We start from the raw sequence: 22,709 nt of genomic DNA, 5'->3' as shown, positions 1-22,709 counted from the left end.
CTTTGACCAATCCTGCTGACCATCCTGACCGGGGATAACTGTTCTATCTCCCCACCGTGGTGTCCGCGGCGCTTTTCCGCATTCAGCGGTGCCAGCAGCGTCGAAATCGCCCGTCTGGGAGCGGAGATATCCGCTGCTTCACTCGGAGGCGGCTCGGGCTGTCTGCCAGTGACCCGCCGCTCCGGGACCGGCTGGCCAGGAAACTCCGGGGATCTGCGGCCTAATCGGGGCTGCGGACACATCAACTGCGGAGCGCACGTTGTGCCGTCGCTTCCTCTGCGCCTGTGTCTTGCTGGAGGGGGACCTCCCTACATTGAAGGTGAGCCCTTCCTCTTACTGCCACATCCTGGGAGTGATTGCAGACGGCCGTTAACGGCGAAAAGAGCGCGAACACGGCCATTAGCGGCGGAGCGGAGTTCAACGGGCAGTGGCAAGACACACTATCTGGCGCCGCCTCCCACACTACTTTATGGACTGCAGAGGCGCTAATACAGCTGGGACAATACTAAACTCTTGCAGGGAGCAAACATACATCCTGCGCTGTAGCGCATTGAGACTGCACAAGTCCCACTTGCTATTTATGACCTTCCCGCCGCCCTCGCATTACTGTGATCTATCTGCTGGCTCCCCAAGGGCGGTGGGCTCGTTCATGCTGCTTGTGTGACCCTGCAGGCACCTCCTACGGCGCTCACTGCACCCGCCTGCTCTCCTGAGACGACCTTCCCGCCTTTCAATACACGAAGTGCACTGCCGGGGGGTTGTCACCACACCGGCCCAGAGAACTCATCGTTCCCAGCTCACATCGACGGGGCGCGGAGGCCGCCTCACCGCTCCCTCGCCTGCTTACGTGACTTTGCCCACCGGCTACACTGAACGTTGGCACAGGGCCGGCGATATCTGACCAAAGCCACTTGATCTGCTACAGGACATAACCTGCGATGTGATCTGGCCCCCTTTATAATTACCGCTTTCCTGGTTGCTCTTCTGGTTACTCTCCTGTTGTGGTCCGCAGAGAGAGACCCTGGCTGGTGTATCGGTGGGCGGATCAAGCTAAAGTCAATTGCGTCTCCTACTTCACCCGTGGCTGGGGAGACATTGTTCACCAGCCCTGCCTCACTACTTTGGGCTCGTGAGCCAAAGAATTCAAACAGACGTCACCTCTGACCTACACTGCGCCCATAGTGCCACTTCCAAAAGAGCTTTTCTCGCCCTGCAATTCCGCCTTGTCACATAGACGCTACCTCGCGTCACCACACACTGGCTGCTCCTGCCACGCCGGCTTCGCGTGCACCTAGACGCGACATGGGCCGCAATGACGCCAAACAGACCAAAATACCGTTTGAATCTAAACGGGCCTCCAGAACCACGCACGAACCCGAAGGTAGCCCTCCCGCCTGTGGACCACCGGGTGACGACTGGAAAGCCTTGCTGCTGACCATGCAACAGAGTCTGACAAGTATTGACGCCAAAATTGACACGATCAATACTCGCATGGATAGTGTGGTTACCAAATTGGAACAGCACGACACCAGACATCAAAGAAGCGGAAGATAGAATATCAGATCTGGAAGATGGTGCCACTACGAATGCCAGGCAGGTGACCCAAATGGACAGGCTCTTAAAAATCATCGCGGAGAAAAACGAGGATTTAGAAGCCAGGTCCAGGCGCAACAACATTCGCGTCCTGGGCCTTGCGGAGTCCACCAACACTGGGAAAATGGAGGTGTTCATTGAAAATCTGGTCATCGAACTCTTTGGTAAGGAATCGTTCTCTTCGCACTTAATAGTGGAGCGAGCCCACAGATCCTTGGCCGCACGCCCACCGCCAGGTGCCCAACCTCGCCCCATCATAGCGAGATTCCTCAATTATAGAGACCGGGACGCGGTGCTCCGTCGAGCGAGGGAGATTGGCACGGTAGGTTACTGTAACACTACACTCTCATTTTTCCCGGACTTCACCCCGGCGGTGCAGGAAGCCAGGAGGAAATTCGTAGGTGTAAAGAAGAAGCTCCAGGATCGAGAGATGACGTACACCATGCTGTACCCGGCGAAATTGAAGGTTTCCTACGGGGGCAAACAGCACTTCTTTCAAAATCCTCAGCAGGTGGAGGACTTTCTTAAACGCCACAGGGCGGACGAAACCAGAGGAGGCGCTGAAAGCCATCGCTCCAGATCCACTTCGCCTATGAACCAGCAGGAATAGTCCATATTCACAGTGACCGCTCCGTGGACAAGAAGTGGTGACGGACTAGACGCCTACACCATGGTGAGATGCAAATCAATAATGTTGCTTGACTTGGTATACATATTTGGCAGGCTCGATCGCCCACCTCCGTCCCACGCCAAGAGACCGGGTCTTTACCTGGTTCCAAGTGGGTGCGAGTAGGGAGGTGGATGGCAAGTTTGGTGCCCCTAGTACGGTACCCCGATGGGCGAGCCCCAAACCCCCCCTTCTTGTGGTAGAATGGAGGGATACGTGACATTTCTAGTGTTTTTAAGTTGGGGAGTGGGAGGGATAGTGGGGATTGGGTGGGTTCAGGATGCCCGGCGAGTTGGGGTTGCCGGAGTGGGTGGAGGAATGTTCCAACATATTACTTGCAGGACAGCATTGTTTATTGTTCACGCTAGCAGTTGGGCATACCGGGAGGGTAGTTGGGATTCGATTCCTATATCTGCTGCCATTTGTTATTTGTGCATGGATGTTGTAGATGATTGGCGCTCATTTTTTCCGTTAGAAATATGGGAGACGTAACTGAACCACAGCCCGCCTCGCAGTTCCGAGTAACCTCCTGGAATATACGTGGGCTAAATAACCCGAAGAAAAAAAGACAAATACTGGGGTATCTTGACAGGCACGGGATATCTGTAGCTATGCTGCAAGAAACTCATCTGATGCCTAGCGGTTCCCCTCCATTCGCTTCTAAATGGGCTGTGAACAGGGTGTTCTCCTCCTATTCTAATTACGCTAGAGGGGTGGCAATACTGGTGAAACGAGGAACACATTTCACTCCAGCTGGGACTGAGGTAGATGCTGAGGGGCGCTACTGTATGCTATGGGGGAAATTACACTCACACACAATATTGTTTGCATGTTACTATGGTCCTAATACGGATGACCCTGATGCTCTTCTCACCATGTGGGGGAAAATACAGGCTTTGGGGATAGATCACGTGGTGCTGGGGGGAGACTTCAACACGGCCCTCATACCCGCACAGGACAGGTCGCACCCACATGCCTCTCATTACACTAATACTCAGCGATCACTAATAGGAATACTGAAAGAGCACCGCCTGGTGGATGCGTGGCGACATATGCATCCCACCGCCAAACAGGGTACTCATTGCTCTGCGTTCCACTCCACATGGGCCCGCCTTGACTATGTATTTGTCTCAGCAGGTCTATCCCCATGGTTAACCAAAGCAAGTCATCTGGCACGCACATACTCAGATCACTCCCCGGTTCTTCTCTCCCTAACCATTCCCCTTACAACACCCCCTTTCTTGAACTGGCGCCTGAATCCCGCACACCTGACTGACACTGCCTTCACTGCTGAATTGGAGCAGGAAATCACAGAGTTCTTTGAACGGAATATTAATTCAGTTTCTAGTCTCACTACAGTTTGGGAGGCCTTTAAAGTGACTATGAGGGGGAGCTGTATCGCCAAAGGGGGGGGAGTTCTCAAGGCGCTGCGAACAGACATTCACAAGCTTGAATTGGAGCTCCGTCAGCTAGAGCGAGAAATGGCGAATGGAGACAGGGACGGCGCAGTGCATGCTCAGATCAGGGAAAAACTGAACGAATACTCAGAAGCGGCGGATAGGGAAGGCAAATTTCTGGGTAAGCCCTTCAATGCTCGGGTATATGGTGAGGGAGACAGACCTGGTAAGGCGCTGGCCAATGCAGTCAGAACCCCTCGATATCAAAATTATGTCCCAACTTTATTGGACAAACATGGCACACCGCACCACGATACCGCGACACAGCTCCAAGTGTTAACTGAACACTACACCTCGCTTTACACCTCACATAGGAACGACACGCTCAATTTGCAGGAATATTTAGATGACACTGCTATTGCCTGGCTGGGACCGTCCCAGCAAAAATTCCTTCATCATGAGCTCGAACTTGATGAGATCAAGGATGCCATCATGTCCATGAAGTCAGGGAAAGCGCCGGGGTCGGACGGCCTTCCGATAGATTTTTATAAATCCTTTATACATGTACTAGCACCCATACTGAAACAGGTCTTCTATGCGGCATTGGAAGAAGGCTCACTCCCCCTCACGATGCGGGAAGCATTAATAACGTCGCTGCTGAAACCGGGTAAGCCACCCGAACATTGCGATTCCTTCAGGCCCCTCTCGCTATTGAATACGGACAGCAAGATCTTAGCTAAAGTTTTCGCTACACGTCTCAACCTCCTTATGGAACGACTCGTCCTTCCAGATCAGGCGGGGTTCGTTCCGAACCGTGCCACATCCCATAATTTGCGTACTTTACAAGCAGTGCTGCAAGATATTAACCCCAGGTGCGAAGCTGCCGCTGTTTTACTTGACGCTACAAAGGCGTTCGACTCCCTGGAGTGGGACTACCTCCTTACACTGCTCGAAAGGATGGGGGTCCCCTTTAATTTTTTAGACTGGATTCGGCTGTTATATTATAAACCCCAAGCTACGGTGCTGCTCAACGGTGCGCGCTCCGCTCCGTTTGAGATCTATCGGGGTACCCGGCAGGGTTGCCCTCTGTCCCCGATACTCTTCGCGATCGCCATCGAACCCCTAGCCGCGAAGCTTAGACAACACCACAAACATCGTGCACTAGTTTACCCGGAACGGCAACTCCTGATCGCATTATACGCTGATGACATGACCCTCTACGTAGACAAACCACGAGATAATCTAAATCCCTTATTGCGCGAGATTACTAAATTCGGGGCTATAGCGGGGATACAGATCAATTGGGCGAAATCTGCTATGTTCCCCTTGACAGACAAGACCTCGGAGTTTCCTCTTGACTACCCCCTGGTGTGGGAATCCGATGAAATAAAATATCTAGGAATCAGAATCACCAGGAATCGAGAGGACCTTATCAGGGCTAACTATGGGACGGTCCTGGACAAATTGACAGACAGCGTTACCAGATGGCTACACCTTCCTCTATCCATGGCAGGCCGCATATCACTTATTAAGATGGTGGTCCTCCCCAAATTATTATATCTCTTTACGAATATACCCTATAGCCCGGGTTCTTGCTTTTTTCGGGCCCTCGACTCCCAGCTCTCGCGACTGATCTGGGGAGGCAAACAAGCTAGACTCAGTTTGAAAACCCTGATGTTACCTTACCACCAGGGAGGGTTTGAAGTCCCGGACTTCCGAAAATACTACGATTGTGCCCAAGGACATTTTGCTGCGTACTGGTTCCATCCTCCTCCATTTATGGCCCACCTGGCGGTTGAGGATGGTTATATGAGACCGGAAAAACCCTCTGGGTATCTCTACACTACGGTCAGTATGACCGACAGAGACCCGTCTACGGTGGACTGTACTGTCAGAGCCTGGAGGCGCATTGCAGGGCATATGGGAGTACTATTCGCCTACTCGCCTCTAATGGCGGTGGCTAATGACCCCAGGGTGAGTATCGCCCGAGAAGAATTAGGACGTAAATTCCTTGCCAAATACGCTATAAACACATGGGGAGATCTTTACCTGCAGGGCGCCTTCCGCACGGCTGTGCAGATTTTTGGGGACAACTCCCCCACGATGATGGATACTTTCCTCTATGTCCGCCTCCGACAAAACATAAAATCCGTCACGCCCAATTTTCCGGACGAACCAGAAATCATGACGCCTCTGCACTCCCTGCTCCAGGCCACTGTCCCGAAGCATGTAGTCTCCATGTTGTACAAACACGTTCAGGTGGCTCCATCGCCCCCCTCCTTTAGAGCCCGGCAGGACTGGGATGCTGACCTACCCGATCCCATGACAGACGAGCAGTGGGAGACGAGCTGCTCTCACACACATGCCGTAACCGGAAACACACGCCTCCGATTGATCCACTATAAATTCTTGCACCGGCTCTATTTCACGCCGGCAAAGTTGCACCGTCTAGGCCTCAAAGACGACGATAGATGTCTCCGATGTGGCATCTCGGGAGCAGATTTTATACATCTAGCGTGGGGATGCCAAGCAGTCGCCACGTACTGGGTGGAGGTGTTTGACGCTCTATCGGCCATGCTCGGACTATCCATAGACCCTTGTCCTACAATAGCACTGCTCGGACTAGCTCACCCTGCTGTTAAGACGAACCGCAAATTTTTTGCACTAAGCCTCCTTTTGGCCAAACGTCAGGTGGCATGCAGATGGGGCAGGGGGCGGGCACCTAAATTTAAGGACTGGTTGAGTTGCATGGCTACCTGGCAAGAACAATTACACAACGATGCTGACCTCTTACCACCTAAATCACGACCCAAGGATCTATGGGGTCCTCTCACTTCGTACCTACTTCACTTACACACTGATGAGCATTCTGTGGAGGGGGATAATTGAGGGATAGACTGCAGCGATAGCCGCTCCGCCCCCACACGTGGGCTACGCCCATTCTCACACTTTCAATGACATTACCCCAGCGCGCGCCTCCAACATATGCTACCCCCTGCTGGAATTGGCTTGCTTTGGGACCTGCGTATGCGAACACACGCGGCACCGACTGTTACGCCCCCCCTGATACATAACATACAGAACGTGGAGTGACGGGATTGCGGGGTGACGAGCGTCCCCCCCCACCCCCCCCCCCCACCTCTTGTTTTATTCGGACTTGGTTCGGAACGGATATTCTCATTCAGGCAATCATCCACTGCAACACACCCATAGCACGACACAATATCGTACTCTCTGCATGGCAAGCGAGCAAACTACCTTCCCCGTGGTTGAGTCAACATTATTGCAGTAGTAATGACACGGCCGGCATGGCCTGGCATCCAATGCTGGACAGTGACTTCGACTTTGCGCCCCCCGCGCAACTAAGCTCCACCATTCCACTGCTCCAGTATGGGGGAGTCGCTGGGGGAAGGAAATGAACATGCTACGTTGTTAAGTTGTTTTAAATGTAAAAATTAACCTCATTGCTTTGCTGCTCAAGAATCACAGTGTAATCAAGTAGATTTCCTGCAATTTCCTCTATGACCCATGTTTAATTCCAACGCGGCCGGCCCGGATGGGTTGTAGGCGGCTTGCTGTGTGCATCCCATACCCTTATTATGACTACTTGACCATCTTCTTTCGAAACACTGTGAAAGCCGGCCCAAGATTGTGGGTTGTAGGCACTGAGCTGTATTCCGTGTGTTTATGACCAATAAAGGTTTTCAAAAAAAATAAATAAATAAATAAATAAATAAAATAAAAAGCTCCAGAGGTCCGCCATATTGCGGTCCTCTCCTGGGCAATGGAGATCTGGTAGGAGGGCCGTAACTGCCCGTCCAATGCCAGCCACCTTGCATTTTGGTGTCTCCTGGTTATCCATAATGGGGTTCTCCAAAGTCGATGCTGGAGGGCCCAATCGATGCCATATTTTAGTATAGCCCCATTTAAGTAAATGTAGTTATCTTAAAAATCTGGTAGGGATCCGGTCCTCTAGGACAGACTTTGGAGAACCCTGATCTATAACATGGTGTATCCACCTCCTTCCCGCCTCCCGGCATGCAAACCATGCTATCAGTTTCCCCGCTTTTTTGACCACTTCATAGAGTCTGTGGTACTTGGAGCGATATTGGGTCCTTTGCTTCTTCTTCTATCAGGCTGCAGTACTCTTCTCTTACCAGGGCCGAGTGGTGCAGGTGATTAGGCGAGAGCTGTCCTGTGTAGTCTGCCACATATTTAATCAGTTGTGTTTCCAGTGCTACTACCTCTTTTTGTCCTTCATCCCTGTTATCGGAGAAATTATATTGCCCCTAAAGACAACTTTGTCGGCCTCTCATGTGGTTATATCAGAGGGGACTGAGACATTTTTTTCCTTAAAATAGAGCTCTGTAGCCAAAGTCAGGAGCTTTTTAGTGTTCCAGTCCTGTAGTTCCCAAGGATCCAGCCTCCAGGTCTCCCGGTCTCTCCCTGCACTCCCCTGCCGGATTTATTTTAGGGAGTGGTCAGAAATGTCATTGGGCAAGTACCTTGTGTCATGGTATGGTTCTCCTTGGGTTCGAGGACCAGGAGCAAGTCAAGTCCAGACATGCAGTCCCTCCTGTGACCCCTGATCCAGTGCCGGCGAGGAGGGTAGGTGAATCAACCCCGTTCCCCACAGGAGTGGACACCATGCTACTAGGTGTCCAATAGAACCGCCACACACCGATTGAGGCGACATTCCCAACAGTGGGAGGTTACTGAACCACACTACTGAAGACTTGTATCGAAGTGCTTACATGTGGTAGGTAGCTAATAGCCCCACCACTGAGTGTAGATAGATTCACTGTTCACAGATTAGGTCCTGAAGACTTGCCACGGATTGATATAACTACAAAGCAAGAAACATGTTAGGTCCTGAAGAATTGCCACGGATTGATATAACCACAAGGCAAGAAATATGTTGACCTTAAGAGATGAGCATAGCTTTAACTGAACCTTGACGTCAGCGAAGCTGCCACTCTTTATGCTTTTACTGAGGTGGATAACCAGACAGAATAAAAGTGTTATTTGGATTATCCTACCTATTTTAACTCACTCACTCACTTCATTGTATCTACACATCACGGGCCACACACCCCCACTTCATCATATGGCTAGGAACAAAAGATCTCCAATAAAGAGCCCCTTTACGGTTGCCCGTTGGGTATTGCAACGCTGACCCTGCGAGGAGCAGATCCAGATGATGAAGCATGACACCTAGCTTGCTGGGTGTGTGAGGACCCTAGTTCCCGAAAGAGCGGGATCCCCTCCTAATCCCTCTTCTATATCAGGTTCCACCTTAACTATCATTACCAATGATAGTGGTTGGTCCTCTGACTTTTATTGACTAGGCACTACTCCATGAGGAACAGCATACCTTTAGCTAGTAGGTTCTGACAGGGCCCTTATCCTGGACCTCGAAAAAAACGACACAGTCCCCCTTCTTGTTAATCAAAGATCTAACATTCCCATAGCCTCCACAAACTTCTTAAACAATGTCTGCAAACATTGGAAAAAACACAAACCATAAAACACAAAGATAAAACGTTTAATACCATTTCCCCCCCCAAAATGGTAGTCTTTAAGGAGTCCAGTGGACATGGGAGTCAGATAAAAGCTGTGCTGAAAAGGAAATGCCCTGAAAATGTTTTTTCCCCACACTGTCACGTTTCATGGGACAGAAGAGACTAGGGGTGAAGATGTTAATCTCCAATTCATTGTCATCTTTAACACTTGAGCATAGCATAGTTCGACAAATGTTGCACACCGCAGTCCTCTCAATAACTATCAGTTGCTGCAGTGAAGAGATTCCGCCCGTGTCCACATTTCCTACGGTTGCGCCTGCAGGGGTTGTAACAAATGAAATGCCTAACACCACTCAGATTGGACTGGTATCTGGATGGCAATCTGTGCAGGCTCTGTGTACATATGTATTCAGGCATCAGCTGCTTTACAACTTCACAATCAAATGGATGTGGCTTGCAAAGCAGCTATTTGTACTTAACCCGTAATACTTGTTACTAGTAGACTGAATTTTTTTTTTAACATCAAATTCTGATTTTCTTTTTTTTCAGACCGTGCTTTGGAGTTCAATTGACTAGTCAGAAAAGCGAGAGGGACCCCTTAAAAACTCAAGGGAAATGGGGTACTACTACCCAAAAGAGACAGATTCCCTTGACCCAATTATAGTAGCAATGCAATAGTCTCAAACATTTGCACTATAACACAAATACAATACTTGATTATTTATTAAAAATTCATCCAATTTTTCTATAACATACACTCCTGATAAAACACAAGACACGCTTGTAATACTTAAACACACAATGTATTCTAGGTCAAATGTCACTTAGTATACTCAATACATAAGAATAATAAAACAATGATACAATAATGAAACACTTTCTATTTATGACCAGCATAAAAGAAACAGAGGGAGAGACAACACAAATTAATAGACGTGACCCCTTATCTATTACATGTACATATTCAAAGGAATTGTTAGGACCATGTAGTTGACGTTATAATTCAATTCACATTCGACTATCACGTGTCCTTCCTTGAATTATGCTAGGCTGCGTCGACGCGTTTCGATGGGTTTCAATTTATATAACCATCTTTATCAAGACTTCAATTTCAGTTGTCTCTGTAATCTTGTTCTCCACCCACTATATTTGTGGTTCCTCTTGTGTTATTCTTTCTGCCCAAAATCAAAGACGAGATATGAGAGGGCTCAGGTAAACTATTTACTTCGTTCGATTGCCTTGAGTTAATTCCGGAGCTTTTTTAAATTTTTTGATTTAAAATGGGCGGTCGAAAGAATCTTTGACACCTCGTACTTATGTATTTCCTTTATGCTAGTAGCTTAAAGGGCCGATTCCGCTCGACAAATGAATGCGGTTGCACCTCGTTTTTTAGTCTCTTATCGTCGTTGCTCAATGCGCGGGCATGGTATCTTGCTCAGTCAGCATCGGCGCGGCTTCGATTTTAAAGAATTGTGTGGGCTGAATAGTTCCTTTGCCTTCGATTTCTGGCGTTCAATTGACTAGGCCTTCCCAGTCTTTATTTATTGATAGCTGCCTCTTCCTATTCGAATTTCTGGATACTTGCCTATATGCATTACTCTGGAAAAACTGAGGTTGGATGTAGGAATAATAACATTAATTTACTGCAGCAATCTTCTCAAAATTCCTTCCCCCTAAAGACCCACCTGCCAAGCCTGTATTTTAGTCTTTCTTGAAATTGGTGTCGATTGAGAGAAAATTAGCTAATTGCTGGAGAAGCTAGCAAATGGGTTAGTAGGTGGGTTCTGGCTGCTGGCCGGGCCTCAAATGCACCCAAGCGCCCAAAATTGCTTTCTTAGTTATGCTGTCCAAATATTTTTTGGGGTCTAGTAGTACTAATTATGCACATCAAACACGGAGCTAAGAGGGAAAAACAGACCTAGGTCGCCCTCCACTCAGAAAGTCATCAAAACAATAATGACCCAGGTCGCTTTTGGGCATTCAATTTTATTTTTAACAGAGATGGTGTATTGCTTATCACAATTTTTCTTCAGCAAACATACCTCCCACTTCTCATCATTCAGGGGTAGGTAATACACCAGTCAACAGCCCATCTTAAAAACAAGCCCGCTCCCTATCCAGACAGAAGCGAAACCCACACCCAAAAAGTGATGAAAAAAATGTGAGAGAGCGCGATAACACCTCACGGGCGCACCACCAATGTCTGGATGAGAAGTGGGAGGTATGTTTGCTGAAGAAAAATTGTGATAAGCAATACACCATCTCTGTTAAAAATAAAATTGAATGCCCAAAAGCGACCTGGGTCATTATTGTTTTGATGTCTAGTAGTACTAAACGTTCATGAGTCACAGACACGGTGACCAGGTTATTCCTCATCATTGGAACACAATGTTGCCAGTTCTGGGCTTTCAGATCTGGCCGTTCGTTCTCGGAGCTGTTGTCTTGGTTTGCTTCAGTTGAGCTGATCAGTAAGGATATGTAAAAGGGCAGTTAAGGACTGGAAACGTGGTGGTCAAGTGATGTGGATTCATATCGTCACTCTTAACATTTCTGTAGCTTTCACTTTGGTGCTTGTATTTTTACTCTTTTACGTGCATCTGTGACCTGTTTATTGAAGCCCTCTTGTGTGTGATTTATCGTCCTTTGTGAAAAGGTGAAGGTGGTTAAATAGGAAATAAGAATGGTTGCAGGATTTTTTGTGAATTTCCTAACTCTTTTTTTTTTTAACATAAAGGGCGAGACCTGCTCTCTTACCTGTCCTTTGACTTTTTTTTCCAGTCCATCATGCCATGTTCTCACTACTGTACGGTAGATTCGTAGATTCCGTAGTCATGTACCTTTGTGCAGCACCTTTTGTCCGCCACTGCATACCTTTCTGCCACTTTGTTTTAAAAAAAAAACACAAATTCGTAGCATTAGCAGTATAAAGGTAGATGTTTCCTCATTTTTTGTTTAAAAAAACGGATATTGCAGCTTAACTGCGATAAAGGCGCAAGTAAAAGTTTGCATTTGTCCTTACCATATCATCACAAGGCTCCTCTTAAAACTGGATTCTTCTTCTTCTGTGTCGTCATTTGCAGACAGATTTTACTTGCTGTAGCATAGATCAGGCAAATGGCTGTTAAGTTATGCTGGTGTACATAAGGACGAGGAGTAATGGGGAGGCAAGCATTATTGTGAAAAGAATGTCACATGCGCTCTTTACGCTCAGCTTTCGATAAAGTGGCCTAGAATTACTTTTCACTTTTAAGATTACTCACATTGAGTGCATAGGTATTGTGTCCCAGAAAGGGTACATTGAAGATATTTTTTGCACTGTCCCACTTTACTTCTCCCAACAGACTACATGCCACAACCCATCTTTGCTCTGCTAATCTTCCCAGCTCTGTCCTCACCCGATCATTTAACCTGCTTGGTTCTCTTCTCTGGAATGTCCTGTCTACAGCTCAGAGCCACCCCTCGGTCCCTAAATTTATAGGCAACTTCAAATTCCACCTTTTAACTTGGAAACACCCTGTTTGAAATCCATGTAATCCCCTCCCACTATTCCTCAGAATATAAATTAGCAGACTTGTGATCTCTATTATGGCTTGCTAACTGCAAAATGTGAAAAAGTACATTTGTAATCTGGCTGTTACCTTCACTGAAATGTACCTTGCTATCTAGGTAAATTCTTTACATTTGTCAGACGTCTTTTTTTTATCATCATATTTTGCTACTCTATTCATGTATCACCCGTCTACCTGTACGTAACCATTTAACTGTACATATAAGGTCTTTGTGTACTGCATGATGCTAGGTATTGTATTTCTCTTAAAAAGAATAATTTCTGAAAAAACGGAGATACAAACCGATACAAATTGTGCACTTACCAGGTAGTAAAAACAGTTGTAGCGTTACCCACTTATATGTTATATGTCAATAACATAAATTCGTTTTGTGGGAGGAATAAAATTAACCGTGCTATGAGCTTGTTCACCGAGATTTTACATGTGACTTACTTATGTAGTACTCGTGAAGGAGTAAATCAGAATCACTTCAAAATTAAATCAGACCTAGTAATAGTAACATCTTAGTGAATCTGGCCCTAGGATTCTTCGAAATGTAGTGTATTAGGAGAACACTGTTCCAGTAGGTATTATAATACTATGTTCTCGTCAGTGTCTTGGGTAAAAAGCATCGTCAAAACCAAAAATGCCTGTGTTTAATGTGATAACCCACGGAAACAAATTTTGTTTGTGGCTGTATGTGCACAAGTTAGCTCATTAAGATCCTACTTACCTACTTTTGCATAGCTTTTGCTGCAAGAAAAGAGAGGAGGAAGAACAATTAATAAGTGACAGATAGAAAAGATCGCAGGAACATTCATAGAGGAAATAAACAGCAAGAAATAAACATAAATGGAAAGATGGTAGGTAATACAAAGATGAGAATGAACAGCGGGGAAGAAGGAGGAAAAAAATAACAAAAAAATTATTTATTTCTGTATGCAGTGCACTTATCAGAGAAATTGTGTCATGCTTCAGTGTACTCTTGGGATGTAAAACAGTCCCTGGTGCATTGCACAGCAAGCACTCAATAAGAGGCTGAGTGATGCATTGAGCAACCAACTGCATGTTGGGAGAAGGAAATACTCCTAAGAGGGAAAATCTCAGACCACGTTCAGTATATTTTAAAGAATTGGTAGCAGTAAGTCAGACAGGTTAGACTGACCTTACAAACAGGAGGATGTGTTGTTCTTTCATAACTGCTATTGCACTCTGACGGTAGGAAACATTTTATGGACTGGTGAAGTTTTCTAGAATCCAGTTCTCTTACGTGTACAGTAAGAACTGTGGAGAGTTTGGTTGCCTGAGAGTCGTTTACATTACTCGCCTACTTATTACAGGTGTATAAACAATTACAACAGCTTGCCTATATTGAGAGAAGCTGGAAAAAAAGGAAAATCTAATCTACCAATACACAAAGATAATATTAAATATTTCAGAGATGCCAATTGTTTTAAGTACAGTATGTCAGAAAGGCAAAGTGCTTAGGGTCCCCAGTATTCACAATAAGACAATGCAATGGTTATAAGGTGTAGAGAAAAACAACCAACCAACACACGAAAAATAAAAATGCTGTGTGTCTGATTTTATATAATTTTCACAGCTGAATAATTATATTTTGGCCAGTGGAAGTCAGGTTATGTTGCTTTTGATGGTGTTTCGATCTCTTAATTATTTGTTGATTTCATCTTGACTGTAGCACGTATGGGACTCAAAGTGAACGTAGCCATATTAATGTATGGGCTTAGATCTTTAATTTGGTGGTATATGATGCCATTGTTCTGGGACTGTGTGTCGTATTTTGAGCCACAAATGGTATGAGGAGCGAGAGTGGGAAGGTTGAAACTGGGGAAGTCTGTTAATATCCCACTTTCGGGAATAAGCGACTTCCTGTTGTACTAATCACAGAGATAGCTTGATTTTGCTTCAGAACCAGGAAAAATCACATAGGTATTGGGGTGTAAGTGCAGGAGGGCCGCTTTTTGGAGAACCTGGAGAAAGTACATCTGTATCCATCTGTAATCCATCTGTAATCCGTATAATAGATGGAGAAAAGAGGCATTAGGTGGGATTCAGTAGGAACCCCACTGTTCCAATTGAAGCAATGTCATAAGTTAGCAATAGGGGTGAAGCCTTTACCTTTGTACACAGATGGGATCAATAGGGTCATTGCGTGGGTAAACAGGAAAGCATGGTTCTGCCTCCCTCTCAGTGGTCTCCAGTGTTGTGCTGGGGCAGAAAATAGGCCAGGGCACCAAAATAAAAGTGGCCACAAATATTACATTTGAAACCTAAAATAGTGACCCATGTTTGCAGATGGGGAAGTTTTGAACTCGTTAAGACACTCTGTATATGTGTTTTGCAAGGCATGGATGACCGCATGGATTTGAATTTACTGCAGGCAATGTTAGTTTTAACTTCGGGTAAATCAACAGGAAAACCGCTCCCAGCAGACCATAAAACAAGCACACAAACAGCCAACAAAATGACGCTAACACTGAGCTGTCAGCCCGGCCTATCGGGCACTGCTTGATTGCCCTGTAGATAGGCCAGTCTGATATTAGTGAAAGTCCACATTAACATTGCTGCCCTCCCTGGCACAGACGCTATATTAGTCCTGGGTAACCACTGTTTCTTAAAAAGTTATGTAATCACCCAGGTACCCTTTTGGCAAATTGGCTCGCTCGTGTATCCCTTGTACACTCATTTTAGCGCTAGCACTGGTGAGTAGAAGAAAACTGAGCAGGATGCTTTCTGTTTGTGTTTTTTTTTACTGCGACGAAGAACGCTGCGCTCTCCGCCGCTGCCAGCTGCCTCATCATCTGCATTTTCATGGCGTCATCTGTTTCTAGACTCAAATCGCTCCCGAAGAGCGAGGATCTCGTTCTAATCGTCTCGAGACTCGGTCCCTTCATCGTAGTCAAAAGGAAATGGGCCCATTACGGCAGCATCGAAATGTTGAAATGTGCAGTCCCTTCCCATTGCGTTATAATTAAGATGTGGCACTTAGAAGTAATTACTTGAGCATCGTCGTCTAAATCAGCAAAAAGTAAATGCTCTTCTAACTCTTTTCCGTTTATTTGATTCTAGCCACGCTGTACGCATCCTGCATCTTGCTTGGTGTGTTTCTGAACAGCAGCGTGCCGATCTTCTTCGAGCTGTTCGTGGAAACCGTGTACCCCATACCTGAAGGAATTACCTGTGGAGTGGTCACCTTCTTAAGCAATATTTTTATGGGCGTGCTGCTGTCGTTACTTACGTTTTACCACACAGGTAAGCATCAGAAAGCCAAATCTATTGAGTGGTTGTATTGTACTGCGGACCTCATTACAGTCTACTGCAGCCTGTTGGGAAGTGTTCAGGTAAGTGGAAAAGCACCCGCAACAGTGGTGATGCACGCACTGGGTCAATATCTGGAATGGGCAAGAGCGGTTCCGAATCCCTTTGGCACTCCGGGCTACGAAGTGCAGGTGACTTTGGAGTGTGGCCCACCACCATAACTGCTAGTTGGTTCACTACAGAATCTGGGCAACACAACCCTCATAATTTTTTGGAACACTGGTACCTGCTATCCATCAGGTGCCCTAAGACTCTTCGACTGACTGCATACCTAAAAAAATGTGTAAAACGTTTGTCTTGAGTAAAAATGATAACCATGTTTTTTCTGTGATGCCACAAACTTCTAAAAGATGGTTCCACGATCGTGAAGCATAGAATTTTCCTGTGAAATTCTCATTTGTATGTGCCTTGATAGAATTATGCCTTCCATTGCCGGAACCCAGAAGCCTTTGACTAGTGGAAAACATCTCATGCTTGCCCAATGTTACGACAACGTAGGTGGCCTCACCTCAGTTTTATTTTCCCTCTCAAGGAAGGACCCTTAACAAAGTTTAGCCTTTAATGTACTGTATCTTTCCAAGTAAGTCAGTTTTGGGTAATATTTTCCACTTCCCAGATAGGGACTTAATATGCTGACATTGGCGGCATCATCTGCTTTCAAAGATGCCTCTTTTTGGTGCTTTTCTATATTGACCTGGATATGACCAGGAGCAGTACCCTGGAACCCACTCTAAGATTGGCCAGCCTTAGTTGAGCGAATGACCAAAGTTTTTGCAGAGATTTAATTCTGAGTGTCTGAGAATTTGTGTCACTGCACACAGGAGAGCTGGGTTACCATATGGCTCCATGTCACAAGGATACACATTTTCCAATTTGGACTTTTTTTATGTATCATATTAATTTTAAAGGATAATGAAGTGAGTCCAGGTAATGTAAACTAAATCTACAAATCTCAGAATCTACTCCTCTGGTAAATGAAAGCATGTGCCTTTAAATGAGAAGTCTTTGTATCACAAAGTCTTATTGTAACCCCCAGAAGAGTTGTTATAGAGGTGGGACAGAGGCTGTGCGGCACACTTGCAAAAATAAAAACATACCTGGGTCACTCAGCATTTAAAGCCTATGCCAATTAAACAATTTCCCAAGGGGAATATTAAATGAACATGTTTTTTCCTCTGCCTTCAAGAATTATGGGATGCCCGTTACATATAACAAACTACAAGCAATTGCCGCCTAGGTAGAGGAGGTTGTCATCTAAGCAGTTGCCTAAACCACAACTTTCCCCTATTGTCTTTCAGCCGCTTAGAGCCTGGGCATGTTAGTACATATAAAAGGCAGAATACTGACTCTCTCTCACAGAAGGTCATATAGTAGGTGATAACAGGTTTGACCCAGTGACTGGGAATCAACCAGTATGTCCCCCACTTCTAGTTCCAACTCATCGCAATATATTAATCCTCCAGTCCTGTGTACCCGTTAGTCACGTAACCCTCCGGCTCAGGCCACTATGGTTCAAAACATAAACTTTATATACAGGAAGTGGATTTAGTGAAATTAACGCATGAGCAGAGACTCCTCCGATTTCACAAAACTGTTTGACATCTCCCATTATTCCTCTGTTTTAATGTATATAGTTTGCTCACTCAACAATCAACATGCACTGCGCTGTCAGCCCTTTCACATCTACTTCTAAACCTATTTTTAGTATAGGATTGATGAATATATGCATACATGGACTACTGAAACCAATCTTCAATATGTTAGATCCTTTTCTTTCATTATTTTGATTTGCTACTATTCAGTCAAATTACTATGGCGTTAATAAGCTTTGTGACACCATGGATAGATATATTTATCCGGCAACGTACGAATCACTTGATTTTCTTATTGAAGGGCTCATTGGGAACCACTGTTTATGATTTTTCCCAAATCATGTTTCTGGCAGAGCCAAATATCTAGTGCCTACTTCACAACTGTATTCAAGCTTCTCACTCGAAAGCATCTTGTATAGCTCTGATCGTGACCAGATGGACTGCTGCATTTTCCATCCCATATAAACATAATAGTAGGTAAACTGGCCAGCTAAATACACCTAGTTCCTAATGGTCCGAGTGTGAGGAAATATGAGCAGATATGAGGACAGCTTTGTGGGCCATGGGTATTAAAAGAAGAACTCCGTTTACGACAACTAAATGAGGGAAGCAAGCTAACACAATGTGGCGAACAAATATATGAGTTGTTTTGCGAAAATAAAATAGTCCAAATGTGTATCTTTCAACACTGACATCAAAAGCAAGAAGATTAGTCTTTTCAGAAATTAGTTTAAGTAGGTTGCAACCGAGTTAGTAGACTGAAGTAAAACGTTTGCTAAAAGGAGGGGGTGTCAGTTTTTTCTATCATACACCAAGGGGACAATCTAAATATCATTAGCACAGAACTATTCCTGACATCAATAAACCCAGTCAACTCTTAAACGAATAGATTGATAAGTATAAGATACGTTCCTGGCAGACTCCGCTTGTACCACCAGTGGTTCTGCTGAGTGAGGTGACATCTAATGATGTACCTTAAGAAAGGATGAAAATGCACCCCATAAAAAATCTGTCCCTGACATCTCTTTTGTCTGCTGCCATGAGAATAGCAATTACCAGCAGGATCTCAGTAGAAGTTCCTGGTTCAGTGTCATCCATGAGACAGAACCAAATACCCATGAAGTACTGCAGCTATTGTTTATAGCTTGGGGCGGCCCTAATCTATTGAAGTGAGTTTGCAATTTCTTATTGGAAATTACCAAACCAGACTTGGTGCACATCAGTGTTAGATGGGGGCAGAACGAGGCATAGTCCTCAGTGAAAAGAAATGGGTAAAGTTCTTGGGGCATACACAAAAGGTTTCCAGAAACTAGAAGCTTAAATACATCCATTTTAATTATGAGCATATAACTAACTTGTCCCGCTAGCAAGTTCATCTGATGATGGGTATAGAAGACTTGGCCTGCCTTAGGTGTAATTCTGCATTGCCAGCTTCTGTCACATGGTTTCGGCTTGTAATGAGATTCAGCTATACTGAAAATATGTTGTGGAATAGCTTTACTCTTATCCAGTATTATGGGTGGCTTTCATAGATTCAAATGCCTGAATCATTCCCCGTCGTCGAGATGGGAGTCCCCTGTACATAGAAAAGTAATGTCCTATAGACATACATAGAGAGAAGTAGACCTAAGGGCCTTGTCTTAGTAGCCTATCTATGTCCTTTTGTAAAAAGGACCAAAATTCTGAAGGTAGCCAATCAGCTACCACCTTCCTGCCAGGAGCCTCAGTCTCTCAGATTTTCTACTGCACGTTGTGCTAGGGAGTCTCCACCTGAGTTCTCCTCAGGTTTCTTTGATTTATCTCTTTTCTTCAAAAAGCTTGGATATTTTCTTCAACAAACAACAATGGCTGATAAGCAGAAGAAGGGTCTGTTCAGAGCCTGTTCATCCTGTGGTAAGAAGAGACTGCACCTCGATGATAAGCATGAAACTTGCCTCTACTGTCTGTATCCCGACCATTCTCCTAAAGAATGTAGGATTTGTAGAACATTCTCTAATAAGACTCTTAAAGACAGAGAAGGGAGACTGCTCCTCTGGTTGAACAGACTAAAAAGCAGAGATGATGTCATGTCCTCAGATGGCAGTGAAATGGCTTCAGTTTCTTCGAAACTGTCCTTGAAGAGGCCAAGGGTTGCTTCCCCTAGCCCTACAGACGTTCCTCCTAAAAAGACTGCCACAAAGTCTTCTGAGAAAAATCTGTTACGTCTGTGAAGGATGTTCCCACCTTCACAAAGCCAACGCAGTCATCGTCGACGAGTTTGTCGACGTTTTCCTCAAGAAACACCACCTATGTCTCCACATTGACGACGACGGTGTCGACTACAATGGCGTCGTCAGCCTCCTCATCGACGACCACTAAATCGTCGATGGCGGGTAAGCCACTATCATCGATTGTACTGATAAAAAAGCAATCGACGTTGATCAAGGTTCCGTCGACGTCGATGACGAGACAAAAACCGTCGACACCAACATCGTCGACGAAGACGCCATCAACATCTGGCGCACCGTCGACAAAGACATCGACGACGAGTACGCCGTCGACGACGAAGGCACCGTCGACGAGCACGCCGTCGACGACGAAGACACTGTCGACGAGCACGCCGTCGACGACGAAAGCTCCGTCGACGATAACATCGCCGACGACCGCGATGTCGTCGAAGGGACCGTCGACGACCTCATCGTCGACGATTGCTACACAATCGACGACAGCACCGTCGACGGCGACGACGTCGTCGACGACAACATCGCCGACGCCATGGAAAAAATCAGAATTAATACCGCCAAAAAGATTACAAAAAGCCCTATTACACCAGATTTAACATCTCCAAGTAGGGTAGAAGGATTACCCCCATCTTGTCTGCTACAAGATGATGAATCAGACGATGACCAGTTCAATCAAGCTACTAGCCCATTGGATCTCATTGTGAAATGCCAGAGCACAGATGACGATGGAGATGAGGTCATCTTTACGGAAGAGACTATTCAGGCACAAGTCCAGACACAAGTCACTCCTATGATCTGCCTTCCAGCGGCTATAGTCACCGATCTACAATTCTTGATCCAAGACTATAAAAAACGATTCCCTGAATCATCAACGGCCCCTTCTACGGAGAAATCTCCAGTATCATCTAGACCGCAACCATCTCCGAAAACAAGACCACCTCCTTTGGATATTCCTCCACAGAAGGACACAATTCATCACGTTCAATCTTCTGACGAAGAAGGCGAGGTACCAGAAGAAGATAAGGTTCAAGACGACCTGTCCAATAACCAAGACGATGAAGATTATATCGCTCCTTCTCCAGCCACGCCTGAACCCAACACTTCGGAATCTCCGCCAGTGGATATTGGCGGATTCCATAATTTGGTAGAAAGAGCAGCCACTAGATTCCACATGACTATGGAATCTCATGAAACTGACTGTTTCCTATACGATTTTAAAGATCCAATCAAAAAGACGGCTAGATCAATTCCCATAATAGATCACCTTTGGGAACAAGGTCAACAACTAATGCAAACACCTGCATTGGTTTCAATAGTGGTACCTAGACTAGATAAGAAGTATAAGGCACCAACAACAGCACCTACCTGCCTTAATGCACATCCCAAGCCGGATTCTGTAGTCACCCAAGCCGCACAAAAGAACTCTAGAAATCCGTCCTCTCCACTGTCAGCACCACCAGACAAGGAGGGTAGGAAATTGGACGGCATCGGCAAACGTTTTTCGACAACGTCAGCCATGACTGTCAAGATAGCCAACGCCATTGCGCTCCTAGGCAGATACAACAGACAATTGTGGGAAGACATTGTCCCGTACCTAGCAGATACACCTGAAGACTTAAAGGATGAGGTTCAATCGCTCCTTAAGGAGGGACAATTGTCAGCATCAGAGATCATCGATTCAGCTGTAGATGTCGCAATGACGGGCTTTAGACAGCTAGCAGGTGCAGCAGTTTTGCGCAGACAAGGATGGCTCAAGGCAACATCCTTCCGCCAGGAGGTCCAAACCAAAGTATTGGACATGCCTTATGACGGACAACACCTATTTGGAGAAAAAATAGATGAAGCCTTACAGACAATCAAAAAAGACACGGACACAGCACGAGCTCTCGGCACATTACAATTCAGAAATCCGTCCTTTCGAGGGCAAAGGGGCAGGGGTCAACCCTCTTACAGAGGATCATATCAAGGCAAATCCTCCTATTCATACAATCAAAGCCGTTCACAATATCAGCAGGGGCAAAAGCAACAAGGTTGCCAGACCTCCTACGGGAGATCAAACTTCAGGGGGAAAAACCAGAGGAAACCAGCCGGCGGACGCCAATGACCATTTTCAACAGCCAGTCCCTCCACCCTCTCGTTCTTTCAAAATTGGAGGAAAATTGACACACTTCCTCAACAATTGGAGATTAATAACGACGGATCGGTGGGTACTCCAATTAATCCAACACGGACACTCATTGGAATTCAGTTCAATCCCCCCGTTAACTCCTCCTCGCAAGATTCAACACAGGCACCTAAGATTACTCCTCCAAGTAATCTCTTCTATGTTAAAAAAAGGAGCAATAGAGCGAGTTCCATCAGCTCAAAAAGGGAAGGGATTTTATTCCCGCTTCTTTCTCATACAACAGAAAAAGAAGAAATGGAGGCCCATATTGGATCTCAGGGCACTCAATACATTCTTGAAGAGCCAATCATTTCGGATGGTAACCATCCAGGAAATCTTGGGATCTCTGGAGGAAGGAGACTTTATGGCGTCTTTAGACCTGCAAGACACATATTACCACATCCCAATACACAGGCGCCACAAAAAATTCCTAAGATTCGCAGTAGCAGGTCAACACTACCAATTCTGTGTCCTCCCATTCGGCCTCAAATCAGCGCCTCGCATTTTCACAAAATGCCTCGCTCCTGTGGCAGCTTTCCTACGTCAGCAGGGACACCAGGTCTTCCCCTACCTGGACGACTGGCTGGTGAAGGCACCATCTATGACAGATGCACTACTGTCTTCCAACGCCTGTCTCAATATTTTCAAACGTCTGGGTCTAACAC

At 45.8% G+C, this 22,709-nt stretch overlaps 1 protein-coding gene across 2 annotated transcripts in view; it reads left to right on the top strand.

Annotated features, from left to right (window-relative positions):
* SLC49A4 (solute carrier family 49 member 4) overlaps positions 1–22,709 on the top strand; it is a 670,368-nt gene that overhangs the window by 566,838 nt on the left and 80,821 nt on the right. For both annotated transcript variants that reach the window (XM_078682027.1, XM_078682029.1), the window contains exon 8: positions 15,818–16,000. In XM_078682027.1, the coding sequence (XP_078538153.1) occupies positions 15,818–16,000 (183 nt within the window). The remainder of the gene's footprint in view (positions 1–15,817; positions 16,001–22,709) is intronic.

This window comes from Lissotriton helveticus, chromosome 3_1 (genome assembly GCF_964261635.1).
Source record: "Lissotriton helveticus chromosome 3_1, aLisHel1.1, whole genome shotgun sequence".
Lineage (NCBI taxonomy): Eukaryota > Metazoa > Chordata > Amphibia > Caudata > Salamandridae > Lissotriton > Lissotriton helveticus.
The sequence above is the reverse complement of the archived record's forward strand: the minus strand, read 5'-3'. Positions and strand labels throughout refer to the sequence as shown.